The 20,683-nt window shown below is 37.5% G+C and overlaps 1 protein-coding gene across 2 annotated transcripts in view; it reads right to left on the bottom strand.

Annotated features, from left to right (window-relative positions):
* Positions 1 to 4,240: 4,240 nt before the first annotated feature.
* LOC144374913 (tRNA (32-2'-O)-methyltransferase regulator THADA-like) overlaps positions 4,241 to 20,683 on the bottom strand; it is a 74,442-nt gene continuing 57,999 nt past the window's right edge. Inside the window, exon 7 of one of the 2 annotated variants that reach the window (XM_078037651.1) lies at positions 4,241 to 6,017. In XM_078037651.1, the coding sequence (XP_077893777.1) occupies positions 5,999 to 6,017 (19 nt within the window). In that variant the 3' untranslated portion in view covers positions 4,241 to 5,998. Of the gene's footprint in view, positions 6,018 to 8,117; positions 8,256 to 20,683 lie in introns of those variants that run through there. The other variant, XM_078037650.1, reaches the window with a different exon arrangement.

The following is a 20,683-nucleotide window of genomic DNA, read 5'->3' as shown; positions in this document are numbered from 1 at the left end:
CTGGTTTCAACCCCCAGTACCCACCCCACACACAGAAAATCAGAATTACTAATATTCCTTCTCCTCCTTCTTCTTCCTTTTTCTTTGTGCAGAATTGGGAATTGAACCCAGGGGCACTCTACCACTGAGCTGCATCCCCAACACGTTTTGTTGTGTTGTTATTGTTGTTTTGCAGTAAGGGAGATTGAACCCAGGTATGTCTTACCTCTGAGCTACTTCCCTGCTCCTTTTTACTTTATATTTTGAGACAAGATCTCACCAAATAGCCCAGGTTGGCCTCGTACTTGTGAACTTCCCACCTCAACCTCCAGAGATCCTGAGATTATAGGCATGTGCTTAGCATGATGCCCACTGTGTCAAATATTTCTTAAATAAATGAAAGGATGCATGATTTCTGTATATTAATCCCTTATTACTTATTCTTATCAAAACAGAGATGAAGTATGAAAATTATGTTTCATTTAAATTTTTCATCATTTTTTGCCTAGACAACAACAAATGCAATTTTGAAAATAAATCCATTGGTTATCATGGGGTGATACTTTTAAGTATTTTATCCCACTTTTATACTCAGATAAACCCTATACAACAAGTACACAACATTATATAAATATTTGTTGGTTTTTCACTTTAGTGGGAACATGTACAAAATGATGAGTCCAAATAAAACATAACTACAACCAAATAAAAGGCCTTATACTGATTTCTTTCTGTCATGACTGTGGATGTGGAATCCTTTACAAGCAATTTAGCCCACTAATTCCAATGGTTAGAATTCGTATTTGCAGACCCCATTCACAATGAATTGACAGCCTAAATATGTTTTCTAACAATCCAATTAGTCTTTAACAAAACAAAGTCTTACAGCTTTATAAAGTACTACCTTTTAAAAGGCAAATCAGTCACAGGACTTTGAGCCAAAGGCATCCACCAAATTGTAATCTTTCTTCAAAATATAGAACCCATATCATACTGGGCTAGGTTCCACAAAGGATTTGGCAATGTCCCCTGCTGTCCTCTATCATCATTGATCACTTCAGGTCAAATTACCCTTCAGTCACTTGAAGTATCATATTTATTTAGAGAGAAGTTCAAAATGCCTGAATAAAAATCTTTAATATTTTTAATGACAAGCAAAGATAAACATAGGTCAGAATCTTCATGGGCTTAGGAAAAAATAATAAGTCATCAGCTTTAAGGGACTATTTTGGTCATGTGAAACCTTTTCATGAAGCAGAAACACATGGTTTCCTTTGTGTCTCTTTTAAGTGAGATTACTTTTGCAACATCCTAAAATTAAAATATTAGTATCTAACAATGTAGCCAGAGGCAAGTTACATAATGTCCTCTCATATTCCCTTCTGTAAAAGGTTATTTTAGGAGAAGTGATCTCTACAGTTTCCGTCAATAACAAGATCCTATAAATCAATGGGCATTTAAACAGTCCAGACAGATGGCTATCTTTTTTTTTTATTATTCTCACATATCTTCATGGTCTCTCTTGACTTGTTCCATTGCTTAATCTCATAATAATATTGATGTTGATAATAAAAATTTTATGCCTAACACTAACCATACTCAATCTCCTTATAGTTGGAGCCAACATCCTCCAGTTTGGGCAATCTGTGGAGTTGGAGAACAAATGACCAGTGTTTTCTACATACAGGAAAACCTTTCATTAGCTCTACTGAAATCCTGTCATTAAAGCACCCCTGACTCTTCCCATCCAAGGGCCACAACAACCCAAGTCCTTTAATCACAGAAAACCTCCTCTCTAGAATCTAGTTAATTATTTTACCTCTACAGAGAGTTGAATTAATCTGTCCAATACCATCAGCAAAAACAATGATTGGTGCTACTGCTGGATGAGAGAAATTTGAGCATTTCTTTTAATATGATTGCTCTGTAGAGATTGCAATTGTTTTTGCTGAAGTTAATTAATGCCCCGAATGACCTTCCTCATATTTCATAGCAACACTTCAAGCTAAAATCAGAAAGAATGACTTTTTAAAAATCATAAAGTACAGGAAAAGTCTTGAAAAATCCCAAGAAATTTCACTTTTTTTTGCCTGGAAAAAATAGCACAAAAGAGCAAGGGATACTAAGATGTTAGCAAGAGACCCATCCCAGGAAAGATATCTTCTCTCAAATGAAAACTTCAGTTAGGTAAACTGAGTCATACTTCTGCATGCCTACAGTATCCCAAATAGACGACAGCCAGCCCTTTTTAAAATAAGTCCAGGGAAAGTTTTACATCCTCCTTTGGTTGACCCATGCCCATGTTTAGACTGCCACAGTCAAAAAGTACTTCCTTCTGTGTAAGTAGACTCCTTCTTGCTATAATTTAATTTTGTTTTTCTGGTTCTACATGCCAGAGAAATAAATGAATCTAAGCCTAAAAGACTTGGTCCTAGAATACACTCGAAATAACAAAACAAACAACCCAGTTAAAAAAAATGGGTCAGGGGCTGGGGATGTGGCTCAAGCGGTAGCATGCTCACCTGGCATGCGTGCGGCCCGGGTTCAATCCTCAGCACCACATACCAACAAAGATGTTGTGTCCACCGAGAACTGAAAAATAAATAGTAAAAATTCTCTCTCTCTCTCTCTCGTCTCTCACTCTCTCTTTAAAAAAAAATGGGTCAAAGCTCTGAACAGACACTTCAACAAAGAAGATATATGGATGGCACATAAACACATGTAAAAGATGCTCAAGATCCTCAGTTGTTTGGGAAGTTCAAATTAATACCCCAAGTAGACATAACTACATACTCACTAGAAAGGCTAAAATGAAAAACATCGAGCACACGAAGTGTTGGCTAGGACATAGAACAACTGGAACTCTCATACTCTGTTGGTGGGAATGTAAAATAATACAATCACCTTGGAAAACAAATTGTTCAATTTCTTAAAAAGTTAAACATACACCAACCATATAGTTCACCCATTCTACTTCTGTATATTTACTCTAGAGAAATGAAAGCACGTCTAGAATATGACTTGTACATGAAATCTTCATAGCAACTCATTTATAATGGTCCCAAATTGGATACAAGATAAATGTCTAAAATGGTTGAGTACATAAATAAACAGTTGCATACATAAATAAATATATGGTAGATCAATATGATGGAATTCTATTTGATGATAAAAAAAAAAATTCATGGGTACATGTAACAAATGGCTGAATCTCAAAATAATTAGGCTGAGTGAAAAAGTCAGACAAAATAGAACGCGTACTGTATGATTTAATTTACATGAAATACAAAGAAGTGCAAATTAACTTAGAGTGACAGAACCCGGAACAGCCAATGCCAGCAATGGAGTGGCTGTGTAAGGACTACAAAGGGTGAAGGATATGTTCACTATCTTGACGATGGTGATGGTTTTAGGTTGTATATAAACTTATCAAACTATACATTTTAAATATGTGCAGTTTATGTCAGACCTCACTGAAACTGTTCTTAAAGAAAATCCTATCATATCCACTAGAAAAGTTGAGGTATAATCCTGTCTTCTTTTCTCTTCTCTTCCTCTAGCCCTATCTCTGGAACATCCTGTCTTCTCTCCCTCAGATTAAACAAGTCCAGTTATTTCTTTTAAACTTTTCCAACCAGAATTAACTTTTCCTTGTGCTCTCTTAAAAAATCAAATCAATAAATACTTAAGTCCTAATAATCACATAAGAACTAAAAACCAAAAATGTTTTTAGGACAATGTTCTGAAGCTTCCACATGCTCTCTTCTAGACAATCTCAGAGAGATTAAGTAACTTGCCCAAGCTCATAAAGGAAGTGAGTGAACAAGCTGGATTCAAAGTCAGGTGCTTCTAACTCAAAAGCCTACACTAGGAACTGGGGTTGTGGCTTAGCGGTAGAGCGCCCGCCTAGTACATGTGAGGCCCTGGTTTCGATCCTTAGCACCACACAAAAATAAATAAATAAAATAAAGGTATTATGTACAACTAAAGAAAGAAAGAAAGAAAAAAAGCCTACACTAATAATGAAACTGATGCACTCCAATTCTAAGGCATTTTTACCAAAGAATTGAGCAATAATATATATTAAAAGAAATTCAGCTGTATTACTTTTAAGTGTACATACAACTCAAATTATTCAACCAAGAGATGCCAAATCTGATGGACCGTCTTCAATAAACTCATCTGCATTTGGTGGTACAATTTTCCATGTGAGCTATTAAGGTAAAACAGATTTTCTCTTCTTCTTGAGTAGATTAAACCAGTTTTATATTTAAATACCCCCCAAAGTTGCCTTTTCCATAGCAAAAAGGTAACTTTGATTCAAACCAGTTTGAATCATCCCAAATTCTGAAAAAACCAAGCCAAATCAGTGACTGTCCTCACTGGATATAGTCCAAATGAATGCACAATGGAACCAGCTGTGCAAAGTCCAAAGATGAAACAAAAATGAGCACACACATGTACCCTGCCACTAATTAAAAATGTACTAGTGTTACAAGTATACAGTTTCAGTGGTGGTGTTATCTTTGTTCAGAAGCATGGTACATTATTGTAAAGCTGAAGCTATCTAGCATTTAATTAGGTTACTAATTCTGGGGAGACTCATATTACCTTCAAGTCTTTTCCTGGATTGTGACCATGCCTTAATGTATTAATTTCATGATGACTATATTTTAAGATGGGGCACATTTAAATGCAGAGTACTGGTCACATTCTCCAAAATGTCCACATGATAAGATTTTAGCTATGTATAGTTTGAGACATTTATTAGAAAAAAATCACTGTTAATTCTCACTCCTAATTTTAATAGTCAAGAGATATTTTATATTACATTTTAAGTATAAGTTAGCATTTCACAGTCTTCACCCAAAGTATACATACAAATATCAACAGAAACAAAAAAATCATTAAGTGACATTCTGTATTTCCATTTGTGTCCAATCAACTAATAAATTCAGCCTTAATGCACTATCATCTTACTCCCTAGCTCTCCTTTATGCCTATCAGAAATAAAATAAAGTCAGTGTAAAATGTATGAGTCATTATTCTTCAGTCATGCCAAAGCCATAACCTTTAACCTAAGATTACAAATAAAGTGCTATGTGTGAAATTCAATACTGTTTTAACTTTTGGGTGTTGAGGTCTAATAAATATAACATTTCGGAAGAAAATTAAAACATTCTGGATCAATTCCATTCATTTTCATGATTTCCTCAGTAGATTTCTACGGCTTTGACTAAGCTTGCTAGTGTGCAGATCTGGGATAAACTGATGAAGTTTGGCATCATTTAGTTTATAATCTGTATCACCAGTTAGTACAAGGCACAGAAATGTTCATTCCCCTATGCACTTCAAAGTACTTCATTTATTATCTAAACAGTTATTCTGACAAAACCATTAGTCAGGAAGAAAGTAAAGATATATTATTTTTTAAACGATGCAACTTTCACACCAGACTCCTTTAACCACCCATGCTATTTCTGGCAAAGATTTTATTTCCTAAAGAATACATCCCCTGTCGCCATTCCAATTTTTTCTTGCCTATGAAAAGGCCAGGGCTTGTTTTTAATTAGTTTTCACTCAAAGTGAGCTTTTATATATTTCAAGATTTACCTTAACTTTTCCCTAAGTCCCTCATTTTTCTAGCCTCTTCTAAGGAAATACTAAATTTAAATATGAGCAAGCGCCTGCAAAAATCAAATTGACTTTATCAGCTAACTTCAACTGATGACAGCGATGAACCAGGAGACATGCACACAAGGTAAAAACAAGACACTTTACATTGGAGCTCTGAGCGAGGGCTTTTGAAGTTAATAAGAACTAAGTTTCATGATTTAGAATGAGGTATATTCTCTTATTCGCTTTTTCTTTCTTTTATTCTTCAAATTCGTACTGCAGGTATATTACCAGATAACGTGCTTGTAGGATTTTGTCTTATGAAAAACACAATGTTCTGGTCTTCAGAAGCCCACATCACCAGTGAGCTGAGAGGGTGGGTTGAATTATGTCCATAGTCTTGTTAGCAAAGATGGGTTGGGCTGCAGACCAAACCAAATAAAACAACATGAGGTCAGATATGAACTTGTTTAGTAAAGAAACATAACTTTGTCAACCATTTTAGCCATTTTTAGGAATACAGTTCAGTGGCATCAAGTATATTTACTAAAACTACCAAGTAGTATTACTTTAGATTCAACTGGACTCCAGCCTCAATGTCTGGATATACAATCACTGCTTGATGCTCATGGTTTCACAGAGATAAATGCCATTCTATTTCCAGGTAACTTCCTCAATATTCAGAGCCAGAGCTCAATCAGCACAGTATAGTTGTCTACTGAGGTGAGGAATAGGCTGCCCAAACCAAGCATTTGTCTATTTCCTTCCAGATGAAGATAGAAACTTTGATCTTCTCTTCCTTGCCATTAAGCAAAGAAGGAACCCACTATTTCCTGACCTTTGGGAGTTTTGCAAACTTCAGACTGCAGTTCAGAACACAGACAAGAAACTGTCCAAGAAAAACATGCCCCAAATGAACAGGATATAAACAAAGCTGTAATGAAGTAATTAATGGTAGGGACTTGACTCCCCTCACTTTGCTTCTCTGATAACAATCTGGCATTTTATCAGCATCCTCTTTATCTGGAAGGATTCACTATGTTCTGCTGCCTGGAACTATTCTGGGAGGGGACAAAGACATGCTTTCATCTTGGAAAGGAAACGGAACTACATCTAGAAGGGGTAAGGAAGAGTCAAAGCCGTAAAAAGACCTCCAAGTCTTTGTTTGACAGAAGGGAGAAGTAAATGGAAAATAGGATGCCCTGTTTCCCTGAAAGCATAGAAGCAAGTTCTAATGGGAAAGAAGTCACAGAGTCCTAAGCCAAGCCACAAGAGTGATGACTGTGCTTCCCGCCATTGTTCCAATTCTGTACCTTCTCCCCATTGTCATCTAATTATCTTTCTTTCAAAACCAAAGAAACTTAAACTAATTTATATCATGGCATAAGTGACTATAATAACATAAAAGTCATTTACCTCCCACTGTGATGTCCATTTTCTTAGAAGGGATGAAATCCAAATACTAAAAGAATAAAAGCCTACCTGAGTCTTTAAGACCTGGCTTAAGATGAAGGCTGCATTTGAGATACCTGGGTGGAGAGAGGGCACTGCCTAAGATTTCTCAAGTCATTTCACACAGGTTGTTACTACATTGGGCAGGGTGTGTGATAAAGCTGGCCCTGGTCAATGACTAGAGTGGGTTTGATCTGGCCCCTCTAATGGTTTCACTTCTAAGAGAAAAGGGAACTGCTATGGGAGAATTAATTTATAGTAAAGAATGACGCCTTGTTTCCCCTCCAAAACATGGCCTCTCCACTTAAATCTCACAACAAGCAGCCATGGATTGGTTATGGAAGAACTTGGGAAAAATAGGGCTTTGAATTCCCTATCCTATTTAGGCCTCAGGAATATTTATTCAAGGTTGAGCCAGGGTATCTGGCCAATTCCAAACCCACAGCCTGGGGTTTCTAAATCAGAGTGTGGATTGCCCAGTGACACTAGTTCCCTTCTCTCAGGCTGAGTAGCAATCCTGTGGAGTCACTTATGTTCATACTCAGGGCCCTGGTGACAATTCACAGTGCTTCAGGTAAGGAGTAGGGCATAAAGAAGTGGCTCTGCTGGCTGGCTTTCAATAGGGAGTTCTATCAGGACATGGTATTCTAAGGCTGCCACTTTAGAGATGTGTTCAACCAGGTAGCAGAATGCTGATCCTTCTCTAGTCTTTCTCCTATGTCCAGTTTCAATCTCTTATGAATTAAATTCTTAAATATCTTAAATCATGTAGTTTTTAAAAAAAGATTAAAGAAAATAATTGTATTATATTAATTATATGATACTGAAGCTTAGCAAGAAAACCTGTTTCTCTTCACTAGATTTATACAAGTTATAGTAAGTATAAATGAATTCTACTTTTTGTTTAATCTACACCGAAATGGAGCTGCACCTTCAACTCTCATTTCACAGGAAAGAAGGAGTCTTTGTGGGAAAATAAATAAATAAGTAGCCCGGCAAGAACCAAACCAATACTACTCACCCATCACCCACATAGACAGCTCAAGGGACTCCCTAGATTCATGTTTGAAAATAGTTTCTAGCCACTGCTTTGAAAATTATTTCTTTTCTGTGTGACACATCCTTCAGTAACAATTCAGTTTTTCCTTGGCTACCTAGATATATTTCCATAGTTTGTGCCAAAACAGATGACTTCTTCCTGTACAGTTCTAATAATCAAAAAAGAGCAGATTTATTTATAGAGCAGCACCTATCATACAAATATATACTTTATTAATGCTCTCACTTTATATACTGAGCAAGAAAATCTCACTACTGGGGTCATGCCTAATTTTCATTCTAAGGCTGAACTAAAGTTTCCCTATGGGGGCTGGGGTAGTGGCTCAGTAGTAGAGTGCTTGCCTAGTGTGAGGCCCTGGGTTTGATCCTCAGCACCACATAAAAACAAAAGCATTGTTTCCATCTACAACTATATATATACATACACACACACACACATGATATTTATATAGAAATATAAAGTTTTCCTATGTGTCTAAGAGTTTTCATCTACAGCTGAGAGAAATCTTTGATTTCTTGTAGCTGGTAGTCGGGGCACAAATGGCCTAGCCAAGTGTTCTCCCTGCTGCCAAAAGCCTCAGAGGAGCCTACCTCGCCCTCAGTGTGCCCTCACCTCAAGTTGGTGAAGGAGGGAAGTGGGACTAAGCACAAGGAAAACTCAAAACTAAGGAACCAAGGAGGTTTTAACCACTTCATAGACCTTACGGTCAGCCAAATGCTCCTGTCATGTATCTGTCAGAGAAGTTCCTCAAAGTTACCACCTGCAATTTGGAGTAACATTAGTAATTTAAACACATCACTGATTCAGATTTGAGTTTTTCCAAATCAGTTCAGAATTACCATATAAGAAAACATAGGTAATTTTATAAATTTTCATTGAAAGCCTTGTGATTCTATTTTTTAAGAGAATAAAAACAGGGATGATCAGAAAGGTTACTGTATGTGAAAGTACTTTGTAAATTTCAAATTCTACATAAATTTTTGTTACTATTGCTTTTTTCTTTCCTTTTAGCAACTCTGGAGATTCTCAAAATTATGTAAGATTTCAACAGTGGAAACTTAACATGACACACTGAAGACAGATAGGAAACATTTTTTAATGGTTTAAAAGGTATGCATAAATAGCAACCCACAAATAATCTCATTAAGATTTTATGCTTCTTAGCCTCAAGCCACATTTTCTATTTACTAAGACACTTATAACTGCAATGACCCATGATTTCCTATACTAAGGAAATTTTCTTTTGTAAGAAATTCTCAGAATTTCAGTTAAGCCAGTTTTATTTAGCAACCTGTCACAACCACTTGGACCTAACTGCAACTTTTTCTTCTTTTTCTGTGGATTTCAGATTAGAAAAAGAGACCACTGCCAATGCAATGCCCAAGGGGGCAAGTGTTTCAAGAAAGAAAAGTCTAAATATTTGTTATTCAAAACCACAGGTTAACTCTGGCACGTGGAGAACTAGCTTGTCTTACATCACAGAGCATCATGGGTAGCTAGTGGAAGGACTTGCTATGGGGTGAGGAGTTAGGATAGCCAAGACAATGGCAGATGGGTTCTGGAGTCAGATCACCTGGATTCAAATCCATGCCTTATCACTTACCAGCAGACTGAGGTAGGGCATATTTCTAAATTTTCTTCTGCCCAGCCTTTGCCCTCCCTCAGTAATAATAACAATGATAATAAGCTCACAGTGACTTTTGTGATGATTAAATGAGTTAGTATGTGTAAGGTTCTAAAACAGTACCTGGCCCATGGTAAACATTTGCTAATTGTTATCATTAATCACTAATTAGGATGAAAAAATCAGAGTACAAAAGATAGGGACAAGAAGTGTCACAGCACATCATGACAGAACCCTGGGTCTGACTCAACACTGCATTTTTCTAGTGCCTGACACTTTGATGTTCCCAATAAATATCTGTTGAGTGAGTGACTCATAGTCCCTGACTCCTTCCACAGTCATTTTTTCACTGTGGACACATTAGATTTATTCCTTCTGGACTCTGGAGTGTCATCTTTTTTTTTATCTCCAAAGAAAGTTACCAATGCCTGCCACTTGCTACCTCAAACTGATGATAATCAATATAAGAAAAAAAATCATTTCACATTCCCTAAAGGGCTTTGGGAAGAAAGTGATATATATATTTTTAAAGACAAATGTTCCTTTGTTATTGAGTAGGCAGGAGGGCTGGGCGTGTAGCTCAGTGGTGGAGTGCCCCTGAGAGGTACAGTGCCTAGCAGGCATCAGGTCTGGGTTCCATTCCCAGCACTAGAGGGACAAAAAATGAAGAAGAGAAAGAAGAAGGAGGAGGAAGAGAAGGAAGAGAATAAAAGAAAAGAAAACCGAGCAAGCATGAGCAGTCAGTTACGGTGGAGAAGCCTCTGTGAGTCCAGATTCCATCATTTTCTTTGGAGAAGGGAACTTCTGCCAGGTGGATGGAGTGTGATGTCAGGCATTACATGTGACGAGGAGAGGACTGGATGTTCAGCCCTCAGTGTGCCAAGGTAACTGAAACTTCTAACTTATGGGTGCCTGTGGCACAGGCAGAAGAAGCTGTCCAATAGGTGGTACATCACTATAACCCCAGTGATTTGGGAGACTGAGGTAATAGGATTTCAAGTTTGAGGCCAGCCTCAGCAACTTTGTAAGATCCTAAGCAACTCAGTGAGATCCTGTCTCCAAAAAATAAATAAATAAAATAAAAGGGCTGGGGATGTGGTTCAGTGGTAGAGTACCCCTGGTTTAATTCCCAGTTGGTGGGGGGCAGGGGGGTGGGCAAGCTTCATTTGATTCTATGAGTTCCAGATCTAGAATTGACTTATCAGTGTAGGTGTGTGGCAACTCCAGAGTGCATAAGATCGAAAAAGAAGTGGGCTGAGGGCAGGACAAAGAGGTGCATCAATGTCTGAAAGGCAACAGGAGGAAGCAGAAAGAAGTGGCCAGAGAAGGTCACTGAGGAAAGAGTATCATATGAAAGGAAGTTTGCAATAGTGTCAACTCCAGATACAAACCAAAAAAGATGACTGCAAAGCATCCAATGGCTTTTTTAACTAGGAGGTCACTACAATTTCACCTTTCTAGATACAGTTTCAGCGCAGTGGTAGAAGGAGTTGGCTGCAGTAGTCTGAGGAATGATTAGGAGGGGAGGAAGTAGGAGCCTATGAACACAGAACTTTTTCTAACATCTGACCACAGAAGATGGACTGCAGACCTCTCTTCTCTTTCAAACAAGAGATGAGACCCAGGATGTTAGACAAGGGCACAGAACAGGCCCTCAGTAAATATATTTAATGGTGATGAAGAATTGTCACAAATTCAAGTGATATGAGAACACATGATAAAACAAATGCTTATTAATGCTGACCTATGACCATTTACTCTTTTCTCTCTTCCATGAGAGGGGCCCATCCAATTTCATATATATTTTACATATTTTCAATTCATGTAGTCATGCAATAGTGCAAACATTCTCCAATGCCAATAAATAAACTTCTTGATCATAAACATAAAAAAGAGAACATATACTATAAAAAAGAGGATGTCTGTAACTGGCTTGGAGGGAGACAAGCAGCGGAATGTCTCAATGTTCCAGGTGAGTGAGAAAAATAAGCTAAGGAGGAACAAGCAAAAGCATGCAGGTCATAATGCATCTAGTCCAGCCAATGTGACTAATGAAGCTTGTTTTAACTAGATTATAAATGAAGGAGTCCCTGCTTAGCTGAGGTTTTGCTTTCTGCAATTTCAGTTACCTATGGCCCAAAAATACCACATGGAAAATTCCAGGAATAAACAATTGATACGTTTTAGTTTGTGTACCATTTTGAATAGCATGAATAAATCTCATGCGACCCTGCTCTGTTCCACCAGAGACGTGAGTCAGCCCTTTGTGCAGCATATCCACAATATAGATGCTACCCACCTGTGAACAGCCAGCCACCTCACTTATCAGACTGACCATGGCAGTAATGAGTGCTTGTGTTCAAGTCATAAAAACAGTGATGCTTGAAATTCAGATATGCCCAAGATAAGATGATTCCTAAAAAGTAGAAGTTCTCAACTTAATAAGGAAAGAGAATAATAAGGTTGGTGGTAAGATTTATGATAAGAACAAATGAAGTAGTCCCTGTGAAACTTTAAAGAGAGAAAAAAGAAAGTCATGCTAGTTTTTCTGCCACAATTCAAGTTACAGCTATAGTGTGTGGTATTATAGTAACAAACATAGTACACGTAGGATCTGGTACTTTATAGTTTCAGGCACCAGTGGGGGTTTTGAACTTGTCCCCTGAGAATGAGGTTGGGCAGGAGGGTGTACTATAGTCTAGCAAGGGTCAAGACTCAGAAGCAGAGTAGAAAAAAACTATGCCAGTCAGGGAAAGATAACCAAAACATACTATAATGTTATTTTTCCATGTCTTCATTTGAAGCCTACTATAATTAATCTTTGCCTGCCTATTTATTCCCTAATTCATATCTGTTTGAAAAGAAAAATATACATATATACTTCTGGACTTAAAATGATCCCTACTACATAGGATAAAAAAACTGCATATTGTCAGCATTTGGAACTTGGTACTGTGAAATCCTTAAGTTATAATTTAAAATGCCTGCTGAGCACCTTGTCTACTATTTTTGAGAAAATATTTATGGCCAAGAAAATGACAGTTCCTTTTGGAAAAATATTGCTAAAGCATTTAAAAATTTTAATATTACTAAATTTAAACTTTCCCCCATTACTATTCAGTATTCCCACAAGAGTAAAATGCCGTCTTTGGGGCAAATACTGTTCTTATTCCATATCAATGGTTTCTCCTGTTAAACAATAAGCCATTTATTTTTGTGAATTTCTTGGGTCACCCATGGTTCAAGTGGAAGCAAAGCTCTTTATGATGACTTCCAAGTTATGAATCATAAAGCTCTATCACAATCTCCCCCTTGTTGGGCCCCACTGTCTGCAGAGTGCATGGCCTGACTTTGTTCTCACATGAAATCACCATGAGTGACTTCTAAAAGTCCTCGAGATGGCAAGCTGAATTTTCTTTTTTCCCCTGCTCTGCTACTTGAGGAAGCTTTCTGGACTTTCTGGAACCCACTAAGCCTTATCCTTAGAAAAGATATCCTATAAGGAAGTGGTTAATATACATGGTCAGGCCTATAGGCTGTTGTTCTATCTCACCAGCTAGACTGGATATTTTTTTTTTGAGGATGAAGACCTTTTTCTTTACTTAGCATTTTGCCCAAGACCTAACACCACTAAGTACACAAGGAATGTTTAGCCAACAATCAACTGATTGGATTCTAAATTTTAGAGTGAATGGCAGCAATAGGCCACAGATTATCATCATTGTCAGAAATTTCACCTAAGAATGAGATTGTTTGCAGATCAAATAACTTGTTCTAACATGACCTGAATTGGCCTGTTAAAGTAACAGATAACATTTAAGAAAAGCTCTTCCCTACAAGTTTTGTTTTTCTAGCTTGCTTTGTCAATGCATTCCATAAGAGGTGAACTCCTCATTCCTCTTGCTCAAAGACATACTTAGAAAAAGGTCTTAAAGAGATCTGTCAGAGATGAAATTGGCTGGGCCCTCTTTAGGAACCAAGAGGGGAAAAAAATTGGTGTCAGACAACAGAGTATATTTTTATGCAAACAGCCATAGAATACAAAAAACATGATTTCATTTCACATGCTGAACCTCAGCTACTGCTACATAGAATTCGGAAGGCCACAAGCACAGCTCTCCAAATAAAAACTAGGCAAAGCCACAGTAAGGAGGCAGAGTAGGCAGTTGCCCAGTGTGATTCCACCAGCACTGGGAAAGAACCTTCCAAATGCTGCTTCTATGTCTTCTTTATTTAAGTCCTAAAATGCCATCACCAAAGTCTCATGGCTTTATTTCAAATATATGTCCCTGTGATACAATCAGCCTCAAAGAAACTAACACTGGGGTCATTGACATGTCTGTGAAAAAAAAAAAAAAGAGTGGGCACAATTTAGTCTATAGGCAAAGAGGAAGAGTGAGCAACTGAAAACCCCTTGAGCAGAAATGAACATCTCACCTTGACATCTGGCCCAAAGCCTGGCCTGGTGTCACACAGTCACACTACTTAAACCAAGAGGTCAGGGTTTCCAGACTGATAAGGTAGCAGGTTCCTTCTTTCACCAACAACTCTTAGCAAATGAGGATGGTGTAGGGAGACACATTTCCTGTACCCTGTTTCCATAAGCCTCCTGGAAATCAGTGGTAACCACAGGAAGGGTGGAGTCTGGGAATTCTATGCTGGGGGAAGAGGATATTCTACATTAACAGTACTGGGAAAGCCCTATTCTTGGGTGTTTCTACTTTTGTAATGGGCAAGGCTTGAGGACTCTGCTACTCTCTCTGCAGGGATCTCCGTTCAAAAAGTTCCTCTGGTAAGTTTGGACCACAAAGAGTTATCTATTTCAATCAATTCAGAAAAGCATCTCTAACTTCTCAAAGACTCAGATGTTTCTTATGCTTCTCAGAAAACAAATGTGGCTGAAGCCAACAACTGGAATAGAGAAAAATATAGCAACCACACACAAAAAAAAGATAATTAAATTAATAAGAAATGCTTTTCAGACATAACATCACATAGGCCAAAAAATGTTTTCAGAACAAAGTTATAGAAGTTATTTAGAAGCTAAATTTAGGTGAATTAATTCCTGGAGGGCACCATTTAGGAGCAGATCACCATAACCTTGCAGGCCACATTAAAAACTGCACCCCTTTCTTTGGGAAACTGAAGATCCATTTAAAAATCTGCAAATATGCATCAAATATGCTTCCATTAAAGGAAGATTCTAACATGTAATTCACTGCCCATTTAGAATCTACTAAATTCCGAGTGGTTCCACTGTTTTGAAATAAGACATCCCAAATAGATGCCTTGGATAGTCATCTAACCCAAATACAGACACACTGCAGAAACCCTTCAGAAAATATTCTCAACGTATGATCAGTTTTCCTCAAACACTATGGACAGCTCAGTATTAGGAAAATTTTTATGTCCTTGATGGAGAAGGCTGACTTTCACAGAACTCTTTTTTATATTAAAAGCTGAAATCTCCAACTATTTTATCGAGAAGGAAAAAAAAAGAAAGAAATAAATTGTGTGCCTTCTGCCCTCAAGTATGTAAAGACAATCAAGTATGTAAAGACAATCACCACGTTGCCTCTAAGTCTTCTCCATTCTAATGATTTCCAGATGTTTAGCTTCCTCCTTATGTTGGTCACCTCGCCTGGATAAATATTAGTTTATCAATGACCCTTCTAAAATGGGGATCCCAGAGCAGAATAATAAACAGAATAATGTGGGGTTTAGTTTAAGCAACGGAGTTCAGGGGGATTATTGCCTCTGCTATCAAAAAGTGGCAATTGTCACACTACAATTGTCACAGGTCACAAGGAAATCCCATTCCACAAGACTTTTTTGTTGTTTACTTTTCATAAAAACTTCCATGAAGCCAGATATCCCTCATTTTGCATGTGTATGATTTTTTAATTGAAAAAATCAGAATATGATACATATCTCTATTAAATGTTATCTTGATAGTCTCAGCCCATCAATCTAAAGCTATTTTGAATATTACTTTTCAATTATGGACTATATCAGACATATAAACAATCAAACAAAAACAACACATCACAAATTAAATGGAAACTAGAGTATATGGCTTTCAACTGAACCCTTCCCCTCCAGCCACACAGAAGTAATAGCCACACAGAGGTAACGGCCACAAGGCTGAAATTGTGTTTGTCATGCCTATGCTTGAAAACTATTTTGATTTTCTATTCCCTTGCCTGTAATGTTTACTTCACACACAAATTTGATAAACATGCAATCTAGTCTGTTTTCATTTAAGTAAATCAAATATTAAATAAAGCTGCACTATCTATATCCACCATCCTAGTAATCGCATTAACAATGAGGTGACTCAGGCATGACTTATTCTTTGGGAATCCTTACTAGTTCTCAGCAAGTGATACATTTAATGATCCAGTCTGATATCAACACAACTGGTTTGGTCATTAATAAAATATTTTCTTTTCTATTGAAAAATCCTTCTGTAGGCCCCAGGCATAACATTCCCATCCTACACTTTCCTCAAATTACTGACATGATTCTGGGCTCACTTGCACATCATTTATCTGGGTACAGGTATGTGGTCTCACTCATAGGCCATGATGTCTCTTTTCTAGCCTCAGGAGTTTCTAGTTTATTAGCAGAGACATGCCAAAGCAGGATGAAAAAGTCTGTTCTCAGATTTTGAATGTTACCAACACAAAGAAACATAAGGTGGTGGATACGCCACTTACCCTGATCTGATTATTAACTCTGTATACATGTATACATATGTTGAAAGGATACATTGTTGCCCTACGTAAATTACATATACACATTTATCAACTGAATATTGAAGAAATATATTTAAGGAAGTGCCCTCTCTCTCCATTATACTACCAACTCCTTCCTCTCTCTAAAATTTTTCTTAATAAGCAAACTTAGGAGCACTATTTCATAAGCAGAATTATTTATTCCCATCACACTGAAGCACACAGGGCTCTCCTGCATGAGTCTTCCATTCAAGCTGCATTAATCTGAGAGGATTTTTCCACCTGTTTTGGCTTACTTATAATTCTATGATTTTAAACAGAAAAAATACCCCCTCTCCTACTCTTATCAATCCAGGCTTCTCTCATATGGCTCTAAAACATGCAGCAGGGGACAGAAAGATGGGCTTCCACAGGAGTCCCTAAAAAGCAATCAGGGGAGAGAAGTTTACAGTCCAGGAAGGTCTCAGGTCACAGGCTCATGAGGCCAGAGCAGACCTAGGTAACAACAAGGCCAATATCTTAATTTGACAGAAAAGGAAACAGGGTCAAAGAGGGGAAGTCACAATATAAACAAAATGTCAGAGCTTATATTAGAACATAATATTCCTCAAAAGCTAGGTAAAATATGAAACTTATCAGGGCCTCTTTTCTACATAACTAGTAACCAGTGGGATACAAAATGTGGCTCTAATATAGTAGGACTAGGAATCCCTTGTGTACTTCAGAGATACACAACTGCTCAGACAAAAAGTCACAATTTCAAAATTTGATTCATTTTTACGTGACTCTGTCTAGCTCTGCATCCAAACAAATTATAGAAAAGTACCACAACCCACAAAAAAACACAGAAACCCCACAACTATTTCTGTGTGCAAAGAGATTAAGATTTACTTAGGGAGACTGAGCATGATAGCACATTACAGTTGTGATGAATGGCAAGAAAAGAGGTTTAATGACAAAGGCTATAGAGGAGGGGAGGTGATCCGGAGCTGAGATGGACAGAAAATGAGGACTTTTCTGACTTCCAGCTCAGCAGTGCTGTAGCCACTCTGCTTCTTTATTTCTCTGTAAAAAAAAAAAAAAACCTTGTCCTTTATTTATCTACAAGGATGCTGGGAATATGGCCGATAGAAATTTGATGTGCAATCTTGAAGGAGAGTTTCCAGTGTTACAATCACAAATAGAAGGAGAAGTCAGCTACTGCCTCCTGCAAAAGCCCCAACACACTACCGTGGAAAATGAGCTGTTTCACTTCATAGCCTGGGTAAGGACTAAAGTGGTAATACCTGAATTATATAACTTTCAAAGAAAACAAAACAAGAGTCAATATTACTTCCCAATGACACAATCTTAAAAAAATCAACTATTTTATTTTTTTTGGGGGGGAGGGTTGTAATCTTGCAGAGGATTTTTTTTTAACCATACGATTCATTTTTATTTTTTTTTTAGTCATACATGACAGCAGAATGTAATTTGACATATAATAGATAACATGGAATGTACATACATCAATCATAATGTCTATTCTATTCTGCTGCCCTTCCTATCCCCACTACTCCTCCCCTCCTCTCCCATCCTTTCTCTCAATTTTTATATTCCCACCTTCCTCTCTTATAAGAGAGGAAGTTTCCATGAAATATTTTAAAAATACATAAAACATGTATTTTTCCATTCTTTGTCAGCTAGATTTTCATATTTCATCTAAACAAGTTTCTACTACATAGGTCCCTATAGGTAATTCCTATACCATGTGTTTAAGACTGTATTGCTATTTGTACTTTAGTGTTTGTCAGAAAAAGAGTAGATTACACTGAAAACTTCTTTAAGAGAACAATGACTAAAATGGATTGGGAAAAAGAGGTGCTGAAAGTCATTTGTAATGAAAATAAGCCCAAAGGTGTAGTGCTGAGGGTGGGAGGGAAGACCTTTTAAAAGCAACCACAAAAGCAAATGAAAGGCAACGACAGAGTTTCTCCACAGATATTAATCAGATGCTCCAATTTCAGTTTTCAGCAACAGAGCCACTTTCCCAACTGCCCCAGCTCCCTCAAACAGATCACCAGGCTGTTGCAGAGAATAAAGAGCTTTGTACAAGTGTCACAACTAGTAAATGGCAGAACCTGGACAGAACCCAGTCTTTTGAGTCCTGGGTCTTTGCTCTGTTCAAGACTCCAGGATCCTAGGTTTGGGGCATATGTGGTTTCTTACAGTTCTTCAAGGGAAACTTGAAACTTGCCTGTGAAAAGGAATTCAAAGATGCATGTCAGGAGACATTTTAGTCTCTGAAAAGACTTCTAGTGTCTAGAAAGCCCCAGACAGTGGGCACTAGTGAGCGTGTCACAAAGCCAGACACATTTCCTTTGAAAACATGAATTACTATGCTCTGTGGTATTTCAACTGAAGGGTGAATAGTCCTAAATCGGAGTTATCATATTAATATATTAAAGGACTGCGGACCTGGATCCAGCAAAACATCAGGCACATAAAATACACTGGATTAAAGAAAATTTGTAAACAAGATGTTGGGATTAATATAATTATTTCTGTCCTAAGATGTTGCAACAATTATAACTGTGTGCACGCAAGCACATACACGCAACTAGAAAATCCAAACCAGAGATTTCTAATATTTCAGTCAACAACAACAAAAACCTTAAGCTTGGATATATTCTTAAATGTGGAACAAAGGACTAAAAATACAAATGGTACTTAGCAATGCAGAGAGGATAGAAATAGCAGGTAAGCATACATAAATCAAGGGAAATAAAAGCTGTTGTTAGGCTTTTAATCATCTTTGCATTGTAGGATTCACTTTAGTATGGTCAAAGCAACTGTGCAACTCCCACTACCTGAAAATTTTCTCTTTAGCTAGATTCAGAGTATCCTTGGGTCTAATGAGAGCTCTTCTAAGTACTTATGTTCCCATTAAGGATGCTATCAAGATAAAACACCACCTATTTCCCATGTGTACATCCATATTTTCAACAGCTACCCCAAATCAAAACTGCTCAGTCTTCATCAGAACCACAAACATTGCTTTGGAATAATAGGATTCATAATCAATCTTTTACATTCTTAATGAGTAATGTTTTCTGAGGTCATTAAATCAAGTGTGTGCATTTTTATCAAATTTGCTATTTTTTAAAGATCCACTTATAGTTCATCTCCCCAGTGAACATTTTGGGGTAGCATAGGTTGTTGCTATAGCAAATTGATGCTACTCAGAACTGGATATTCTAATTTTAATCTAGGCTCCTTCCATTTACCACAGTAGATGGTCAAGGGACAAGAGTGTATTTGGCCATGGACCACCATCCCACAGATGTGTGTCTGATTACATATGGCTGATAAACCCAATCAACTAACCTTTAGTACTGGAAAAGCAAAATGATGCGCAATCTCACCAATGGATACACCCTGAAAACAACCTGTATTCAGATGCAGTGACTGGAGACATAGTCTTCAGTCTCTCTTCATTGCATAACATTCAAGCCTCACAGGCACATTCAATGTGGCTTAAGTGCATGGCAACTCAAAAGGGAGCTGGTTATTTTGGTGTAATAGAAAGAGTACATATAATACTCCTGACAAAGCCCTGCACTCTTGGGTTCAAATTTCAACTCTGCAACTGGCTCACTCTCTAAACCTCAATTTCCTCAATGGGAAAAATAGGAGTGAAAACTCCTCCTCTAGAAGTCATGGTAAACAAAAAAAAAAAAAGCAGGCTTTTTTCTAATGACCTCTCTGCTCAGAATACATCTTTGCTTATTCTACACTCCTGAGTCAAAATCTACTTTTATAAAACTCCTTAAATAGCCTAACCAAGTACATCCAAGTGTGACCCTACTCCTGTCTAGTTTATTAAATGTCTCTGTGTACATGACTCTGATGGTGTTTAATATTCCAAATGTAATCCCGCTACTCAAAGTGTGGTCCTTAGACCAGCAGGATCATATTACCCGGAAGTCTGTTTGAAAGGCAGATTTTCAGGCCCATCCCAGACTCTACTGAATCAGAATTCATGAGATTCCCAAGTGGTATCTTTATAACTTAAAATTTGAGAAACATTGCTTTATGACACACGTACCCTCAATGAATCCCAGCCTACTGACCAACTAAGGAATCCACTGCAGAGCTTCTCCTCTGGTGGTGCACTATAAATCTGTATTCAGGCAGAAAGCAACTATTGACTACAACATTTTCATCAGGACAATA

Source organism: Ictidomys tridecemlineatus, unplaced genomic scaffold (assembly GCF_052094955.1).
Source record: "Ictidomys tridecemlineatus isolate mIctTri1 unplaced genomic scaffold, mIctTri1.hap1 Scaffold_95, whole genome shotgun sequence".
NCBI classification, from domain to species: domain Eukaryota; kingdom Metazoa; phylum Chordata; class Mammalia; order Rodentia; family Sciuridae; genus Ictidomys; species Ictidomys tridecemlineatus.
Note: the sequence above shows the minus strand (reverse complement) of the source record. Positions and strands in the feature narration are given on the sequence as shown.